At 44.3% G+C, this 20,502-nt stretch overlaps 1 protein-coding gene across 1 annotated transcript; it reads left to right on the forward strand.

The window, feature by feature from the left end:
- KPNA7 (karyopherin subunit alpha 7) lies at positions 1 to 19,545 on the forward strand. The gene is made up of 10 exons (XM_021680043.1): positions 1 to 66; positions 1,050 to 1,178; positions 5,279 to 5,361; positions 5,829 to 6,097; positions 7,779 to 7,861; positions 9,784 to 10,047; positions 11,512 to 11,745; positions 13,662 to 13,844; positions 16,900 to 17,046; positions 19,432 to 19,545. Exons 1-10 carry the CDS (start codon positions 1 to 3, stop codon positions 19,543 to 19,545), a joined length of 1,572 nt encoding a protein of 523 aa, XP_021535718.1.
- Positions 19,546 to 20,502: the final 957 nt, after the last annotated feature.

A 20,502-nucleotide genomic window follows, 5' to 3' on the forward strand; every position in this document is an offset into this window, starting at 1 on the left:
ATGCCGACTTTAGATGCTCCCGAAGAGAGGCTGAGAAAATTTAAGTACCGAGGCAAAGATGCGTCTGTGAGTACCCAGCCACCATTTCACTCTATGGAGGAGCAGTGTAGTGAAAATCTCATGGTTGAAATGCATCAAAAATGGGGTGGAGCAGGGGTGGCTGGGTGGTGCAGTTGGTTTAGCATCCAACTCTTGATTTCGGCTCAGGACGTGATCTCAGGGTGGTGAGATTGAGCCCTGGTGGCTCCACACTGGGGGTGGGGCCTGCTTAAGATTCTCTCTCTCCCTACCCTTCTGCCCTTCCCCTGCTCACGTGCATGCATGCTCACGCACATGAGCACTCCTTGTCTAAAAAAAAAAAAAAAATGGAGTGGAGGATCAGAAGATGGGGATGACAAAGCAAATATGGCAAAATAGAGATCTAATCTAAAGAATAGATCATTTCCCCCAGGATTCTTGATGCTACTAAAGTCTATGAGTTTCTTCTGATCCAAGAAAAAAAGGGTATGTTTTGTTTTGTTTTTAATTTTAATCTCCCTCAGTCTGGCATCCAAGTAAGACTCCTGGGACGGGATCAAGGCTTGAATGACCTGTAGACTGATCCCTAATGGTGGAAATGGTCAGGGTCATGTGGAGCATGTCTTCATGGACTTCATAGTCCCCAGCCGTGCCTGGATCCCCAAAGTTGGGAAGCCCTGGCCTGCTCTTCAGGGACCAATCAGCACTGAGGAAGATGGGCTCAGACTCGGGGCAATGGGATGCTTTGCTCAGATGGCTCTGCAGCTGAGAGACTCCTGGCCTGCCAAGACTGTAGATAGGCTTCCTTCACTTTGGGAAGAAGTTTGACTATTTTTGTGGATGTGGTATAGTAGGAGAAAGCAGAAGAAGTAAACCATGCTGAGACTATTTGCTGTGTGATCTTAACTCTTCCAGCCTGTTGCATCTGTAAGAGTGAAATCTGACGCTTTGATGAGTGTTCTAAAAGCTAAATGTGGTGAAAACCTGACTTCCCTGCTCTAAGGGCTCCAATTCTTTCTTTTCCTCACTAGATGAGGCGGCAACAGCGGATGGCAGTCAGCCTGGAGCTCCGGAAGGCCAAGAAAGATGAGCAGGCCTTAAAGAGAAGAAATATCACCAATTTCTCCCCTGACCCAGCTTCTGGACAACTAACCAAAGGGGTACATTGGCAATGTGGTGTTCAGGAGAGTTGTGTGTGTGCGAAACACGTCCTTAGCAAGTTTCTCTGGCTTGAAAATGTTTAATAGATTCAGAACTTGCAAGTTCTAATTGAGAGTCTTTGAGGAAAGGGGCGGAGAGATCATGGTTAGAGCTGAGCTGGTGGTTTCGGAAAGCTAAAGGGCATTAGGTTTGTGGCTGTGAGTTTGGGATCTGTTTTCTGAGCAGGGTGGGGTACACAAGATGCTGCTTCTAATGGAAATTCACTTGCCACCACTTGGCCAGAAACAGGAAATGAGGGGTTACGAATGTTCTCTCTCTGTTAGAAGCATCCAGTCACTCAACATACAAAGTCTTGCCTGGGACCCGAATGCTGTCCTCTATCTTCCATTCCCCATCCACCCCAACTTCCCTCAGTGCAAGTTCTGGGTTGATTTGCAGGCCAACACTGTTTTTGCAAATCCTTTCTGGAATGACCTGATGGGGGAGTTTCTCTTCTTTGACTCCAATAGACTTGTATCTACATGCCTTTTATGATCTGTCACCATCTATGTCCCACCTTAGCCATCCACGTGCATCATTCCACCCTGCTGGGATTAGGACTCTTATGGGGCAGAGAGGAGTTCAATCTGGGCAAGTGGGCCTGATGACACAGTAGGGGTCCTCAAACAGAATAGCTGTACACGTTCTCCAAGTTGCCTTGTGTGGTTTATTTTTTTTCTCAGTATAATGTTTTCAAGGTTTGTCCATGTTGTAACATGTGTTGGTACTTCATTCCTTTTATAGCTGATTAATACTTCATTGTATGGGGGCGCCCGAGTGGCTCAGTTGGTTAAACAACTGCCTTCGGCTCAGGTCGTGATCCTGGAATCCCAAGATCGAGTCTCACATCGGGCTCCCTGCTCACTGGGGAGTCTGCTTCTCCCTCTGACCCTCCCCCTCTAGTGCTCTCTCTCTCTCTCTCTCAAATAAATAAATAAAATCTTAAAAAAAATACTTCATTGTATGGATATACCACATTTTGTTTATCCATTCATTAATTGGTGGACTTGTGTTTCCACTTTTTGGCTATTATGAATAATGCTGCTTTGTGCCCAGGTATTTGTGTGGACATATTTTCAATTCTCTTGAGCATACCTAGGAGTAGAATTGCTGGGTCCTATGATTATCCCATTTAACTCTTTGAGGAACTGCTTGTGGTAAACTGAATAGTGCCCCTCCCCCCCAAATATCTCCATCTCCCAACCCCCAGAGCCTGTAAATGTTACCTTGTATGACAAAGGGGACTTTGTAGGTGTGATTAAGTTAAGGATCTTGAGATGGGGAGATTATTCTGGATTAGCTGGATGGGTCCAGTGTAATCACATCGGTCCTTATAATAAGGATGAAGGACAAGTTAGAGCAGAAGGTGATAGGACCACAGAAGCAGAGATTAGCATGTTGTGCTTTGAAGATGGAGGGAGGGGATCACAAACCAAGGAAGGCAGGTGGCCCCACTAGAAGCTGAACAAGGGAAGGAGACCGATTCTTCCTTAAGAGCCTCCAGGAGGAGCCAGCCCTGCCTTTAGTCCAGTGAAGCTGGTGATGAATTTCTGACCTCCAGAACTGTGAAAGAATGTGTTGTTTGAAGCCACTAAATTTGTGGTGATTTTTACAGTAACAATAGGAAACAAATAGGTAGCCAAACTATTTCCCAAAGTAGCTGCACCATTGTACATTCTGACATTCTTGCCAACACTTGTCTGTTTTCGGATTGTAGCTATCTAGTGGGTACAAAGGGCCATATTGTTACAATTTTGACATGTTTTCCTAACGACTGATGATGATCATTTTTTGATGTGCTTATTGGCTATTTGTAGATCTTTTTGGAGAAGTGTCTATTCAAACCCTTTGCTCATTTTTAAACTTGAGTAATTTGTCCTTCTATCATTGAGTTGTAAGAGTTCTTTATTCTGTCTATTCTGGAGACTAGACCCTTACCAGATAGGATTTGCAGATATTTCTTCTTCTTCTGTGGATTGTCTTCTTACTTTCTTGGTAGAATCCTTGGAGCACAGAAGTTTTAAATTTTGAAACTGCTCAATTTGTCCAATTTGTCTTTGGTTGCTTGTGATTTAGACATCATATTTAAGAATCCATTGACTGCTCCAAGGTCACAAAGATTTATGTCTGTTTCCTTCTAAGAGTTTTATGGTTTTAGCTCTTATGTCTAGACCTTTGATCTATTTTAAGTAAATTTTTGTAAATGGTGTGAATAGGGTGTGACAACTTCATTGTCCTGCATGTGGATACCTTGTTGTCCCAGCATCATAAGGCCATCCTCTCCCCTCTTGAATAGCCTTAAAACCCTTGTCTAACATCAATTGATCGTAAATGTGAGAGTTTATTTGTGGACTCTGGATTCTCTTCCATTGATCAATATGTGTATCCTATGTTAGCACAACACAGACTTGATTGCTGTAGCTTTGTAGTAGGTTTTGAAATTGGGAAGTGTCTTCCAACTTAGTTCTTTTTTTTTTTTTTTTCAAGATTATTTTGGCTAGGGGCGCCTGGGTGGCTCAGTCGTTAGGCGTCTGCCTTCGGCTCAGGTCATGATCCCAGGGTCCTGGGATCGAGCCCCGCATCGGGCTCCCTGCTCTGCGGGAAGCCTGCTTGTCCCTCTCCCACTCCGCCTGCTTGTGTTTCCTCTCTCGCTGTGTCTCTCTCTTCAAATAAATAAATAAAATCTTTAAAAAAAAAAAAAAGATTATTTTGGCTATTTGGGATCTCTTACATTTCCATATGAATTTTAGAACCAACTTGTCAGTTTCTTCTATAAAGACAGCTCAGATTTTAATGGAGATTACACTGTATCTATAGATCAATTTATAAGAGTATTGCCATCTTGACAATGTTAAGTCTTCCAATTCATGATCATGGGAATTTTTTAAATTTATTAGATCCCCTCTAATTTTTTTTATAGTTTCAGCATATAAGTCATGTACTTTTGTTAAATTTATTCCCAAGTATTTTATTCTTTTTGATGTCATTGAAAATAAAATTGTTTTCTTAATTTCAACTTTGGATTGTTTATTGCTAGTATATAGAAATACAAGTGATTTTCATATGTTAATCCTGAAGCCTAGCTGAGCCTCTATTTGTGTGTGGGGGGGGATTCCTTAGGATCTCCCATATACAAGTTCTTGAATTTTGCAAATAGAAATAATTTTCTTTTTCCAATCTGGATGACTTTTTTTTCTTCTTACCTAATTAGTCTGTCTAGAACTTCCAATACAATGTTGAATAAAAGCAACAAGAGTGGACGTCCTTGTCTTGTTCCTGACCTTAGGGGGGAAATTTTCCATCTTTTACTGTTAAATATGGTGCTAGCTGTGTGGGGTTTTATTAGATGGCTTTATCAGGTTGAGGAAGGTGGCTTTTATTTCCAGATTGCTGAATGTTTATTATCAAGGAAGTGTGCCTGAATTTTGTCAAATGCTTATCCTGCATTTTCTGAGATGATTGTCTGCTTTTCCCCCTGTATCCTATTAATATGACCTACTATGCTGATGTTCATATGTTGAACTGCCCTTGCCTTCCTGGATTAAATCCCAGTTGGTCATGATGTATAATCCTGTTCATACACTGATGCATTTTGTTTCCTAGAATTCTTCTTCCTGAGATTAGGTGTTTTTCCTGAACAATCTCTTTTTGGCTCAAAGAAAACAAATTGCTACAAGCCTTTGGTCAATTTCTAGAGTTCGGAAGGTTGATCTACTTGTGTTGGTTTTCTTGTTTTTATGGAGGAGAGAATTTTTGGAGGTCCTTACTCTGCCATTTTTGCTGGTCATCACTAACATGTTCTTACTGCAGGGGTTGAAAAGGTGGTGGGGATCCAAGTGATGATAGGAATTACCCCTTCCCCAGAGCATGGGGAGTGTCCCACAGATTCATGAGACCTATAAGACCACCAAGTATTCTTCTCTCCCCTAAGGTAGACCAATGTGCAGATTGGAACATATTGTCCAAGCCAGCCTGTTCTAATCAGATAGATGGCTGGACTAGATGACCTTCATGGTTCCTGTGGGCAGAGACTCTGACTTAAATGTGTCTCTCTTTGCAGGTCAGCCTCACCCTGCAAGAAATAATCAATGGCGTGAATGCCTCCGATCCAGACCTATGTTTCCAGGCCACCCAGGAAGCCAGGTACCGCCAAACAGACTTCTGCGGTTTATAGGTTCCTAGCTAGAAATGAGCTCCAGTGGCCTATTTGGTTTTGTGGCAATGGCAAAATGCCCACACAATATAAGAAGAGGCAAGTCCATTCAAAAGCGAGACTAAATCGTTCCTCTACATCATCCTTGAGAACAACTTAAGATATGCAAGTGTTGTCAGAGATGAATTGCTTAATTTAAATTGGCCTCTATAGGAATCTCAACTCATAGATAATACCTAAAGGGAAAAATGTTGCTTTGTCACTGCAAAGTGCTATAGACTGGATTTTAGGATATTAAGTAGCTCTGGCCCACATGTTAGTCTCATCTGATAGCTAGGAATGCCAAGAACATTTATAAAGAAGGTTCTTAATATCAGCTTCACATGACTTGTGTATGTGTGTGTGTGTGTGTGTGTGTGTGTTTATCTATAATTTTTTTCCCTCTTTCATTGCAAAGGAAAATGCTGTCCCAGGAAAGGAACCCTCCTCTAAAACTGATTGTTGAAGCAGGGCTCATTCCCAGGCTGGTGGAGTTCCTGAAGTTGTCACCTCATCCCTGCTTGCAGTTCGAGGCAGCTTGGGCTCTGACCAACATTGCTTCCGGGACTTCAGAGCAGACTCAAGCCGTTGTGGAAGGTGGGGCCATCCCACCTTTGGTTGAGCTCCTGTCTTCCCCCCACATGACTGTGTGTGAACAGGCAGTGTGGGCTCTTGGTAATATAGCAGGTGAGACTCTCCCCTGGGGTGGCGGTGGCGGGGGCGCTGAAACCAGTGGGTCAGGTGTCTGGCATGCTATGCGAGTTCTTTGGGTAGATAAAGATTCAATATTCTCAGTATAAATATCTAGAAACACTGGGAAGAGTACGCCAGGCTTTTCCAAAATCCAGAGTCAATTTCAGAGGCCAACAATTAAAGTGGCGGCCAGATGATGCAGTGTGTCCCGAAGCTACAGGCTGCCTGGTGACATCTGTCAATACCAGGGTCCTGCAGCCTCAGGTCTTAATGGCTTTGGGAACAAAAGACAAGTCTTTGACTCGTGCAGTATTTAGGACAGACCCTTGCATCACCCAGGAGCCTGAAAGAATTCTACCTCCAGTGAAAGTCGCCAAGGGAACATACCAGAAAAGTGTGTGCTCAGTGTGGGGGAAAGGTCTCCCCTGTAAACAGTCCCAAAATGGCCTTGTGAATTTGGGGCTTGATGCTGTATTCCCTGCATGGTCCAGGAAAGCATAAAATGAGTTAATGCTGCAGGGTTGGAAGCTCCAGGATTCCTGGCTGAATATAAATACGATGCTCTTGGGGGGATATGAACTCAATTGGGCCCCTCAGGATTTTGACAAAGTAAGATCAGCCAAATATTAGCAGTTTCAAGTTCAGAGAATCAACAACCCACCATGACTGAGTCAGCAGAAACAAACAGTATGATTAGGCCTCCAAGGACTTCAGATACTGGGATTAGCAAACACAGAATATAAAATAAGTCTGCTTGTTAAATGCTTCCAGTAAAGGAAGCGCCTATTATATAGACTTTGTCTCTCATTTTGCTTGGTTCAGTAAGGAACAGGCAAAATTGGGTGGTATAAAGTAACCTACGCCTTGCCTTCATGGTTGAAGAACTATAAACGTAGACTTCTAAGGTCTCAAATCGGTATTCTCGCCTGAGAAGCAGATAGCAGGTGGCTAGCATTGACTCATCTCCCAGGCTAGATTCTGAGTTGCATTTGGAAGTTTCCACCCCATGCCAGAGTCTCCTGGAAAGACCATTTGGCCTGCAATAGCCAAATTCATCTTCCCGAGAACTGTGTTGTGAAGTGCCACCAGCATCTCGAGTCTTGAGGGCACTTTCCGGGCCCATCGGCTAGCTCCTTTAGGTGTCCACAGATTGCTTATAATGGTCCCTGCTCCTTTAGGTGTCCACAGATTGCTTATAATGGTCTCTGCTTCTTTAGGTGTCCACAGATTGCTTATAATGGTCTCTGCTATGTGGTGTCTGCCTTTCATGTTTGACCTATCTACCCACCTGACATGATGGAGACCCAGGATCTAGTTCATGGCTATACTATGTACTTGTCCAGCCCAGGAATGTGTTTTGGCTTCTCACCCCTTGCACAGGGTTTTAAAAAATTAGTCACTCAGTCCAGGATTCTCTTTGCTCCCTGTTCGAATCTCACATTCTTTTTTTTTTTTTTAATTTTTAAAGACTTTATTTATTTGAGAGAAAGAGAGTGAGCGAGAGAACATGAGTGGGGTGAAGGGCAGAGGGAGAAGCAGACTCCCTGCTGATCTGGGAGCCCAATGCGGGGCTCCATCCCAGGACTCTGGGATCATGACCTGAGCCGAAGGCAGACACTTAACTGACTGAGCCACCCAGGTGTCCCCCGAATGTCACATTCTTAACTATTTGTAGGTGATGGCCCAGAATTCAGAGACCTCGTTATCTCAAGCAATGCCATTCCACATCTGGTGGCCCTCGTTTCATCAACCATACCAGTAAGTATTTTTAAAGTAGAACAACTGGCTAGGTAACAAGTTTCTGAAATTGGGGGAGTACTTTCAAGTTACTGCTAGGTCATACAGTTGCTGCCTTGCCCCTTAGGACAGCAATTATAAGCAAGGCCTAGGACTGAATATCACATTGGGCAGAGATGGATCCTCATTTGGCCCCAAGGGCAATAGTGCTAGTTTTTCTTCAGGGGGCATTGGAAGAGGTCCATTAAAGTTTTTCTAAGCTTACAATCCTGCAAAAGTAGATGGGGCACAGACAGTTAATGGGTCACCAGTTCTGTTCCTAGGTACCAGGTCTAGGTTCGAAGCTTAGAGTCAAAGTTGATTGATGTGGCAACAACAGGGAACCCCCTTGGGAAAATGTTGGTTCTATATTTGCCCCAAGCAAAAATGAAGGGAAGGTAGCTTCAAAAAGCCCTGGGAATACCCATCCCTCAAGGTGGGAGAAAACCCGACATGGTGGGACCAGTAAGAGGCTGGCATGATTAAGGAGTTTGCAAGGAGAGAGCAGAACGAGATGACAAGTAGGATGAAGGACTTAGACATCCACCTGCTGGCAGAGGCAAGCAGGAAGTGAAGTGATCTGATCTTTTGGGAAGACCCTTCTGGCTGCTTGTAAAGTGAGAGCGGAGCGAGCTGGGATGCTGCCATGCTGGACACGGGGGAGTGGAAGAAGCAAGAATGCCCTTGGTTTCAGGTTAGGTTGTTTAGATGACTGTCCTCCTAGAGAAATGGGGAAGATGGAGGGAAGAAGGAATCTGAGCGTTAGTTATACATGTTAAGTTGAAGCAAGTAAGAGGCACCATTGCAGCAACGTCAGGTGGATGGATAATGCAGTCCAGATGATTGTGCGTGCATTCGTCATCCAGCTAGGCAGGATCAACTAGAGCAGGGGCCAGCTGCTTGCTTTTGTAAATAAAGTATTATTGGAGCACAGCCATCACCATTTCTTTATACCCATGCTGTCTGTGGCTTTTGTAATGTTACAAGGGCAGAGAGGACTAGTTGCAACAGAGACCCTATGGCCCATAAAGCTGGATGTGTTTATTCTCTGGCCTTCTGCAGAAAAAGTCTGCCAACCCCTGACCTAGAGTAGAGCCTGGGACCAAGTCTCGAGGGCTCTGACAATCAGAACTCAGGCAGAGTCTGCCCAAAAGACTGAGAAGAAACAGCCCGTTTGGCAAGAGAAATGCAGGTTTGGTGTCATAGGTGCCAAGAAGAGCTTTTCCAAGGGGGGTACTAAAGACTGCCAAGAGGGGCAGTAACTTTAGGACTGAAAAGGCAGCTGTTGGATTTGGTGGCTTGGAAGAAGCCGATTTCATCACTCAATGCAAAGAAGTAGGGGCAAAAATCAGACTAGAAGGAGTGGAAGAACAAATGCGAAGCTGCAAAGTAGACAGTGAATAGAGATGCATCCTTGAGGGTGGACTCTGGAAAAATAGAAGCAGGATGATGGCTAGAGAGGTGGAGGGTCCCAGAGTGTGGGAGGGATCGGGGGGAGAGGTGATCGTGGGGATAGAATCTTCAAAGGCAAAAATGGGATCCAGATGCGGGGTAGGAGGACTGACCCTGCAACAAAGATCAGGAATGTGGTTACCACATGTTGGTAGGGTGACTGGCTGATGGGCAGACCAAGTAACTCCTGCTTGACATTTGTTTTGTCAATGAAAAATGAATTGGTCATCAGCTGAGTCAAGGGGCGGGGGTGGATTTTTGAAGAATACAAGGAAACCTCCACCTAACATTTGGTCTCCCTAGTATGCATCACTATCGAGAACAGATTCTGCATGAAGCTCAAACGCTTTGCTTCATGCTGGTTAATAATATTGATCAGGGATGGCAAAGACACAGGCCATTGGCATTTTTCCTCCTTTGCACCGGTCCTGGAAGCAGTCTCCTTGTTACAGATCACGTTTCTGCGGAACATCACGTGGACCTTGTCCAACTTGTGCCGAAACAAGAACCCTTACCCTTCTGTGAAAGCCGTGAAGCAGATGTTGCCCGTCCTATCCCACCTCCTGCAGCACCAAGACAGCGAGGTTCTCTCGGACACCTGCTGGGCCCTGTCCTACCTCACTGATGGCTCCAACGAACGCATCGGCCAAGTGGTCAACACAGGGGTCCTGCCCAGGCTGGTCCAGCTCATGAGCAGCTCGGAGCTCAATGTCTTGGTAAACGTCCCTGGTCCTGTCTGTCTCTGTCTGGGCCTTCAGACGAGAATGTGTGAGTCATAATTCCTTGAACAAGAACTCTCCCAGTCCCGGTCTTCCACAGTTGGGTCTCATACTTTATCTAGAACAAAGCTTGTCATCTACATTTCCCTGGTCTCTGCTACTCTCTAGCTAAAGACTTGAATCTATTTTGATCTGAAGTCCTAGTGGATGTTAAATAACTCACTTGTCTTAATCTGATAACCAGAAAAACTAGACAAGCACCAAATTAAAATAATCCCTCCACTCAGTAAACTATTCTTTTATGGCCTTTCCTTCTAGGGGTCTGTGCATGTGGATGTTAACAAGTTGGCTAATACAGTGTGTGTGTGTGTGTGTGTGTGTGTGTGTGTGCGCACATTTGTGTATAAACATAAAGCTTGTTGTAACATTTGAATTTCTTACTCAAGGATTAAAAAAAATCCCTCTTATCCTCTCCCCAGTTTGTTATTAGACCACTTCAGCATAGGTAAAATGAAAACAAAAACAAAAACAAAACATCAAATACTTTGCTATGATATGAAACGTGTCCCTTACATAATACGCTTCTTGAAGATATGCCTTGAAACGTGGGTGGCCCTTTTGATTTCTGTGGCTAATGTTGTATATTTATGCAGCCTTAGGGATCATCTATGCCTAGATTAGCATAGTATTCCTCAGACGTCAAGGTTAGTTTGGGGATAGAATTGGGGAGAGGGAGGGTACAAGAAGAATATAAGAAGCTGCTTGTCCTGAGGGGTCTAGGGCCCATTTGGAGTCATCCTGCCAAGGCTGTGATGGGCCTACAGCACTGCTTCACCTCTCGCTTGAGTAACAAATAAACCCAGCATAAAAGGCTAGGAAAACTCTCGAACCGTTGATGGTCTGTGGGGGGGTGGTCACTGCGGTGCAGAGAAACCAAAATAAATGCACAGTCAGCCCTCAGAGGATGGTTGTCTTGAGCCCAATTGCAGATCCATCCTGGGGACCTTCAGAGTTGAGAGGGAGTTTGTGAATACAACAACAACAAAAAATGCCGTTGGGCTCTCATTAGCTCCAATTAAATATACAACAGAAACTTGACACTGGTGCTAAATACAAATTCAGTAGAAGTTATTACATTATAAACCCTATAATCAATTTAGGGATATTCCCAGTGTAAGGATACAAAAAGGACAGCATTATTTCTTAATAAAGGCATCCCTGGACCTCTATCTTACGTGAGCCGAAACTACTGAGAGGCTAGCAAGTACCTTTAAACTATGCAAATGGCCATGGATGTGCTGAATTAATAGGGATCATGGATTTAGTCGTTATTCACGGGTTTCCTGAGTGCCATCAACATAGCGTGACGAACATGGGGGAATGCGCAGAGCTTGGTGATGGTCCCCTTCTGTTACCATAAGTTTGCAATGCTTGGTTACATGTATAGCCTTGCTCTTCCAGACCCCCTCCCTCCGCACCGTGGGGAACATTGTCACGGGAACGGATCACCAGACCCAGGTGGCCATCGATGCGGGCATGCTGCACGTGTTGCCCCAGCTCCTGATGCACCCCAAGTCCTCCATCCAGAAGGAAGCAGCTTGGGCCTTGAGCAACGTGGCTGCAGGGCCTCGCCAGCACATCCAGCGGCTGATAGCTTGCGGCATGCTGCCTCCTTTGGTGGCTCTGCTGAAAAACGTAAGTGGTGCGCTCCATGTCCGTGACAAGAGGCTATTTTCCGATTGGCCCTGTGTTGAACTCCTTCAGTAATTCAGAGACAGGCTAAGAAGCAAATTAATTGAGATCACAACAGAGCTGTGAAACCGTGGTTTCCTCATTCGCCCTGGAAACAGGAAGAGGCATCCCGTTTGGGACAAACCATTAAAGATTTGGGAGACTTAACAGGCATTGTTCAGTGAAAAGGTGATCCCCCACAGCTCCAATATTCAGCAAAAATATTGAGCTGGTAAATACTGGCTTATCTTTAGTGTTAAAAGAATGTGCCATCCACTCTACGTGCTAAAAGGGGGAGGGGTTTGTTTTGTTGTAGGAGGAAAAACATAACAGGTTATGGTGATATTATACACTGAAGAAAGTGGCCTTTTCAGTGTAAAAATCACATCAATTAGAGTGGTAATATACACTGAAAATCCAGATGTAAAAGTGGAAATACAATAAAGCTTCCTTCTTCCTCCTGATTCCCACTTCCCTTGCCTGGGACAACTACTATCTGTCGGCATTTCTTTTTGTCACCTTTGAATGGATGAGCTCTGTTTAAATCATTTACATGTGACACAAGCCAGGAGTGGGGCAGTCTTCCTGGGCACGGGGAGGCAAGTGGAGTAGGATGGGAAAAAGAAGCTGCTGGTGGGGTGCCTGCCCTCAGGTTAGATGGTGGGTTCCCAGGTGTGCCACCCAAATCAAGGTTCAACCCAATCCATCAGATACTTCCTATCCTGTGTGCGTCCATGAGTCTGTACATATTCTAAGCAGAACATCCAGTCATGAGTCAAGGAGTAATCTTATTTCAAGCTGCCTTTTGAACTACAACTGGCTTGGAGCCATATGTTGTTTTGGTTATCGGTATGTTTTTGTTTTTTTTTTAAGTTGAGGTCACAGTTCTTCCCCAGCCATAAAATGGGAATAATTCCTTCTGCCCGGGGATAGAAGGATCTACAATAAATGACTCCCATATCTCTGGGCGAAGTGTTTCTTATAAATGCAAGGGATACATTGAGTGAGGTTTCAGTGGCCTTCCTCCGTCACCTCCGGGCTGGCTCAGTCCCTGAGATCACTTCTGTGTGCTCAGCTTTGTAGCTGGGGAGCTTCTTCTTTTTTTTTTTTTTTTTTAAAGATTTATTTATTTATTTGAGAGAGCGAGAATGAGAGAGAGTACATGAGAGGGGAGAGGGTCAGAGGGAGAAGCAGGCTCCTCGCTGAGCAGGGAGCCCGATGCGGGACTCGATCCCCGGACTCCAGGATCATGACCTTAGCCGAAGGCAGTTGCTTAACCAACTGAGCCACCCAGGCGCCCAGCTGGGGAGCTTCTTGTCCATAGTTTTCCTGTGACAGAAAGACCAGAAATGTTGACCTAGGTCACTATAACCTAAAATTCCAAGCATAATGCCTATTTTTCCCATAACCTGACCTAAGGAAATGAGTCTACTTCAAACTTAAAACCTCCCTCTAAGGCCCCACAGAAGTCTGTCTGCCTACGTCTGGGCTTCTCAAAGATGCTGTCTTCTGCTCAAGAACTAGAGGCAGGATGCCAAGGTGTTCCATGTAAATTGCACAGACCATCCTGGCTGTCCCTAGCCTACCTAGAAATTGAACTAAGGGGCACCTGGGTGGCTCAGTCGTTAAGCGTCTGCCTTCGGCTCAGGTCATGATCCCAGGGTCCTGGGATCGAGCCCCGCATCGGGCTCCCTACTCAGTGGGAAGCCTACTTCGCCCTCTTCCCCTCCCCCTGCTTGTGTTCCTTCTCTCACTGTGTCTCTCTCTGTCAAATTAATAAATAAATAAAATCTTAAAAAAAAAAAAAGAAATTGAACTAAGCATCAGTGTATTTAAGTTCCTCAGGATCTATAAAGAATGTAAATGTTCTCTTTCTGCAGGGAGAATTTAAAGTCCAGAAAGAGGCCGTTTGGACCGTGGCTAACTTCACAACTGGAGGCACCATAGACCAGTTGATCGAGCTTGTCCACTCTGGCGTCCTGGAGCCACTGGTGAATCTGCTTACCATCCAAGACACCAAAATTGTTATCATCATCCTTGATGTTATCTCTTTTATCCTCCAGGTGAGCTGTTCTAAGCAGGTTGGTTTTTAAACAGCAGTCTCCAAATTTGAGGCATTTAATTTGGTTCTTAAAACTCACATGTGATTCTCTTTCCACTCCTTCACCACTCCTCCTGGTATCCTATGGGTAACAAAAACAAGAGGGCTTTCAAAGAAGGTCCCTCTTCATTTTTCAAATGAGTGACTGTGTGCCCAGCCTTGTTTCAGATGCTCAGGATACAACAGAACAACGTCCTTGCTCTGATACATAATACTTATGTATTAATGGAGAGGGAAACAGACACAACAGCTGAGAGTTTACCTGCTAAAAGGACCGTCACTGGTGGCTCAGAGTGGGGAGAGCGTGGTGATCCCTTGTATGTAGTCATCAGGAGAAACTTGTCTCAGGAAGAACATTTATGCAAAGCCCTGAGAGGAGTGAAGTGAATGAGTCTTGTGGATATCTGGGGAAGAGCACTCAGGATGAGTGGGCGCGAATGGATAGAAGGTGGTAGTCAGGCTCAGAGCATCCAGATCACATGAGGTGTGGGAGAACTTCAGCTTACTCTGAGTGAGACGGAGAAACCAATCAAAGGTTCAAAGCAGGGGAAAAAGTCCATGAACCACATGGCTGGCTCTTCCAGAAGGCTAAAACATAGGATACACTCGAAAGAGCAGCAGCAGGAATAGATCTTGAAACTGACTCCAGAGACTTGAATTAGAGATCTAGAAAGCCTTATTTCTGGAAGAAAGCCAGTGTTCATAAACCATTTGTGTCAGTTCTGCATTGCTGCATAATTGGTTACTGCCTAGTGGTCTAGAACAAACATTTATTATGTCACCTAGTTTCTGGGGTTAGGAATCTGGGGGCAGCTTAGCTGGGTGGTTCTGGCTCAGGGTTTCTTAGGAGGTTTGAGGTGTCAACTGGGGCTGGTCTCATCTGAAGGCTTGATGGAGGTTGGAGGATCAGCTTCCAAGAAGGCTCACTCACATGCCTGGAAAGTTATTCTCACTACATGGACCTCTTCATAGGACCATATGTGTGTCTTCACATCATGGCGACTGGCTTCCTCTGGAACAAGTGATCTAGGAAAGCAAGATGGGAGCCCCGATGGCTTTTATAATCTAGCCTTGGAAGTCATTTCAACAACATTCAATTGGTTACACAGATCAACCCCACTCAAAACGGGAGGAAACTATACAAGGGTGTTGAATACCAGGAGGTAGGGATCATCTGAGGCCATCTTGAAGGCTGGCTATATTCATTTGGTTCAGGTCCTTTTATATGCAACTAAGCTGTTTGAAAAATTTCAAAGTAGCACCAGGGGACTCCTTTTAAAAGCTCACTTTAAGCATCCTTTTCATGTAACTGTCTTGGAAAGAACTGACCTGAGCCAGGAACAGATCTGAAAGAGCACCCAATTAGACACTAAGATTGAGCAAATCACACAGATGAAGAATAGAGACTTGGCCACCCGTAGACAAGGTTGCATAAAATGACATAACACTTTTGTGAAAGTACACTTGTGGGCATTAGAAATTTAACTTCATCTGTTTCATTTGAACTAAACATTTGGGATTTTTTTTTTCCTTGGCGAGAGTCTGGGAAAACCACATCTGATAGACTAGAGAGAAGCACTGGAATAGCAGGTTAGGAGGACGAGGCAGGAGAGAGCCTCAAATGGGCAGCAGAGTGGAGCTGAGGTTCTTTGAAGTGACTTTGGAGCCATTTGCTGTGGTGTCGACATCCAGAATCCTCCAGAGCTCTGACTGCCCTTGGTCATCCCACACTCCCCAGTGTTCTTTCTGAGGCTAACCTAGCACATTGGTCCCGCCTCGGTTTCTTTGCTCAAAGCCAAAAAACTCATTTTGGACTTGCGGATAGGACTAGAGTGTGTCAGGGTTTAGACACACAGTGCACACTCTGATCAGGTAGACAGTGTGGCCTAAATCATGCTTAATTTGAACCACAGGAGGTTTTCTTATTACTGCTCACGAAACAGAGAGCAGAGCCCTTCAGGAGTTGACACCAAAGCCTTTTCTTTATTTCTCTTCACTTCCCCCAGATAGACTGTTTAGCTGAATTACTCCCTCTTCTCCTGATATGCAATATGTATTCCTTCACATCTTTGTCCTTGCCCCTCCTCGTTTTGGGAATGCCATGATTACCCTATGGTTGACCCTGGCACAGCATTGTTCATCAAGAACACGTGCTAGTTTCCAAGTCTTTTATGCACATCTTCTATAACTTAAACCACCGATCATCTACATTCTGCTTTCGTAAATTATTTACCCGTCTGCCCTAAGAACATGAGTTACAAAAAGGCCTTTTCTAAATCCTATCTTGATCTCTAGTTTTGTAGGCCTTGCCACGGTATATGTACAAAGGTTTGAGTGAAGGAATAGCCCTAGATGATAAATCCAACGATCCGCATTGGATTAAATCCACTCATGTTACTTGTTTCCAGGGACCTGGTTATTTGCCGTGGTGTTACTAAGGGTCCCCTTAGTCTTACCTCTTAAGGCTTTTCCAGTGAGGGCAGGGCCAGAACACCTGCATTTAAATAGCATTACTTGAACATTCTTTCAAACTGTATTTTAAACAATTTCCATTAATTATAAGGGAGATAACTATTAAACAGTAATAGCAATGTATTTATGGAGGGCAGCATACTTGGCAAAAATTGTATTTTGTGCAATTGATATAAACCTAAATATATGTACTATAAATATCTAAAGGGGAGGAAGATCCTGAAATCTTTTTTTTTTTTTTTTTTTTTAAAGGAGAGCGAGAAGAGGGGGTGGGGAGAGGGAGAGAAAGAATCTCAAGCAGGATCCCAGCATGGAGCCCAACACGGGCTCGATCTCACAACCCTGAGATCATGACCTGAGCTAAAATCCGGAGTTGGACCTTTAACTGACTGAGCCACCCAGGTGTCCCTGATCCTGCAGTCTTAATGAGGGAAGAACTGTGGCTGCCATTCTGGAACAGGAGCCTTTGGTCTGACTCCACGGTGGTGAAGCTCTACCTCCGAAGGGCTTTTGCCCAGAGTCTTGCTTTTCCTTTATGCCCACAGGCAGCAGAGAAGCTTTCAGAGAAGGAAAACCTGTGTCTTCTGATAGAGGAAATGGGTGGCATTGATAAAATTGAGGCTTTGCAACTTCATGAGAACCCTCAGGTTGCCCTGACTGCTTTGAACATTATCGAGAACCATTTTTCTGAGGTAAGTGACTTCAGAGTGGAAAGGAGTGCCCACACCTCCTGGTGTGCTACCTTAGCAGGTGATCATTGGGCAGGTGCCCATGCTTCTCCTGTGAGCTGGGCTTCTCTCTATGACTTAGCTCTGAGTTTCTCCCCCATCCATGCTGACTGGGCCGCCTTTGAGTGGCAGCTTCCTGGCTCCTGGAGACCATTCTAGTCCCATAAAAGCTTGTCCTGCTACCTCTGGTTTAGAATTTTTTTGTTTTGTTTTGTTTTTTTGTCCCCCCCTCCCACTTCTTTTGATGGGGATGGACAGATGGATGGATGGATGGACAGGATATGATGCTGAAGTGATTATTTTTTTCTTTTTTCTTTTCTTTTCTTTTTTTTTTACCGAGAAATACAAACAACTAAGGCAGGCCCAGCTTTTGAAAAACATTTTGGTACTTTTTTTTTTTTTTAAAGATTTTATTTATTTATTTGACAGAGAGAGACACAGCGAGAGAGGGAACACAAGCAGGGGGAGCGGGAGAGGGAGAAGCAGGCTTCCCGCGGAGCAGGGAGCCTGATGCAGGGCTCGATCCCAGGACCCTGGGATCATGACCTGAGCCGAAGGCAGATGCTTAATGACTGAGCCACCCAGGCACCCCAACATTTTGGTACTTAACACATTTTGTCTCTTCCCAGAAGATGGGGTTTGGGATAAACTGTACACAGGGCTTTTAACTTCTCTGTGGGAGCAGGGAATAGTGATCAGACAGCATTAGACACTTCTTTAAACCATTTTTTATTCTAATGTGTAACATAAAAGTTTACCGTTTTAACCACTTTTGAGTGTACAGATCAGGGTCCTCAAGTACCTTCACATTGCTATGTAGCCATCACCAGCATCCTCTCTAGAACTTTCCCATCTTTGCAAAATGAAGCTCTGTCCCTATTAAACATTAACTCCCCATCCTTCTTCCCTACACCACCCCCAACCCTGGCAACCACCATTTAACTTTTCATCTCTGTGAATTTGACTACCCTAAGTACCTCATATAAGTAGAATCCTACAGTATTTTTTCTTTTATGACTGGTTCATTTTACTCAGCATAATGCCCACAAGGTTCATCCATGTTGCAGCAGGTGCCAGAATTTCCTTTATATTTTAGGTTGAGTAATATTCCACTGTGTGGATAGATGTTTTGTTTATCCATTAATCATAGATATTCACTTGGACTGTTCTTTTGACTCTTGTGAATAATGTTGCTATGAAAATGGAAGTACAAATATCTGTTCAAATTCCTGCTTTCAGTTCTTCTGAGTGTATATACAGAAGTGGAATTGTTGGGTCATACAGTAGTTCTATTTTTAATTTTTGAGGAACCACTATACTGTTATCCATAGTGAATGCGCCATTTTACATTCTCACCAGCAATGCATGAGGGTTCCCATTTTTCAACATCCTTGCCAATACTTGTCTGTTTTTTTGATCACAGCCATCCTAATGGGAGTGAAGTGGTATCTCATTGTGGTTTTGTGTGGCATTTGCATTAGATATTTTTCATAGGAAGAAGGTGAGCTCAAAGTTCTTAAGTGGCCAGGAGGCTAGGGGTTTATAGAGTGAGTGACACCCCGTTAGGCATCAAACTTGAATCAGCAAAATCCAGAGCTGTACAATAAATATGACCAGGTTGGTGGTGTCTTGCTACCTGAGGGTAGCCAATACTGGTTTGGGACCAAGAGGATGCTCTCAAAGCAGAGAGGACCCAGAACAGCAATCAGCATCTTCTGGGTTAAGGCTCCTACGAACACCTTGTAATTTAGGAAACCCATCTCTTAAAGGAGGTTCAGATCTCTAGGACTCATCCAAGGGCTCCAGGCTAAAGACTTCTGATTTGGAAGTAACAGCTACATATGCTGTGTCCTTACTCACCGTAAGGGCACTGTTCTGTGCATCAAAACTGCACTTAAAAATAAGCTAGACATAAGAACACAAATACTGTGTGCTTTCACTTACATCAGGGACCTAGAAGAGTCAAACTCAGACATGTAGTAGAATGGTGAGTGCCAGGAGCTGGGGGAGAGAAGGAAATAGGGAGCTAATGTTTAGTAGGTACAGAGCTTCAGTTTGAAATGACAAAGTTCTGCAGATGGATGGTAGTAGTTGCACAGAAATGTGAACATAATGCCTCTGAGCAAATGGTTAAAAATGGCAAATTTTATGGTATGTATGTTTTACCACACACACAAACTGCATTTAAGATCCAGCCTGAGAAATATTTCCATGCTCCTCTTCTCTGGGGGAGACTTGAGGCCGATTTTAGAGCAAATTGCTAATCCACAGAAGATGTTAAGGAGTCAGCTGTGCGGCAATAATGTGCTGAGAGCCTCCAGGTATAATAGTGTCTCTTCTTCCCTGAAGGGAGAAGAAAGTGGCACAGTATTACCAGCCCTGGACCAAGATCATGAATTCTTAAACCGCTTAACAAAGCAATACCAAGGCCCCACGACTCCTAAACCAAGGAGCAAACCCTAATGGGTAACTTCTTTAAGAACCTTCTATGTCTTGGCATGGCACAGGTGTAAAGCTTTTTAAACTAAATGTTAATAAAATTTTCGACACCTTCACCTCCATCTATCAAAAATGCCGTTAAACTGCTTATGTCTTGAAGTCCTGTGGAAGTCATCTCCTAAGAATGTGTGGTTTAGTGGTTACCTTTAAGTATTTTGAAGACCCTGAGAACAGAGTAGAATGGTCTATAGCTATCTAGACAAATTTTGACTTGTAGACTTGGGTTTCTTTTTTTTTTAAAGATTTTATTTATTTATTTGACAGAGAAAGACACAGCGAGAGAGGGAACACAAATGGGGAGTGGGAGAGAGAGAAGCAGACTCCCCGCTGAGCAGGGAGCCCAATGCGGGACTCGATCCCGGGACTCCAGGATCATGACCTGAGCCGAAGGCAGTCGCTTAACCAACTGAGCCACCCTGGCGCCCTTGTAGACTTGGTTTAACCAGCAATTCTTACAGTTCTTTCCCCTTTCCTTTTCATTGTCATGGAATGCCTGTTAATAGAGAACATTCTTCAGGGAAAGGTGTGTGGACGATAGTTAAAAGGAGAGTGAGAGTAGGATGGGAAGGACCTAGGAACATGATACTAGGCAGCGTTGTGATGGATGTGGGATACACTCTAAGGAGGACTGGACTTGATTTGTATTATTTGAGTGTAGAGGTGGATCAAGTTCTACTGGGTTCTAAAGCATCACACCAAAAGGTCATGCCCAAAGCAGGTCTTCGCTGGTCCTTGACAAGTGAGGAGGAAAACTGTGTGGGAGTCCATCTAAAATACTGCTGGAAGACCATTCACATTCTCACAAACATCTCATTGAGTGGTGAGAACAAATCTGCGATTTAGTGGACACTAGATATTCCAATAAGTATCCTCATCAACTTCTGGAGTGACCATGCTCGCTGCTGAGAGCTGTGTTGGTGG

This window comes from Neomonachus schauinslandi, chromosome 5 (genome assembly GCF_002201575.2).
Source record: "Neomonachus schauinslandi chromosome 5, ASM220157v2, whole genome shotgun sequence".
NCBI lineage: Eukaryota > Metazoa > Chordata > Mammalia > Carnivora > Phocidae > Neomonachus > Neomonachus schauinslandi.

Excerpts from the sequence above, each read along its gene's own strand:
- KPNA7 (XM_021680043.1), top strand. The coding sequence starts at position 1 with ATGCCGACTTTAGATGCTCCCGAAGAGAGGCTGAGAAAATTTAAGTAC. Across the intron at positions 7,862-9,783 it reads TCGTTTCATCAACCATACCA|ATCACGTTTCTGCGGAACAT; the intron begins GTAAGTATTTTT and ends TCCTTGTTACAG. Across the intron at positions 13,845-16,899 it reads TTATCTCTTTTATCCTCCAG|GCAGCAGAGAAGCTTTCAGA; the intron begins GTGAGCTGTTCT and ends TTATGCCCACAG.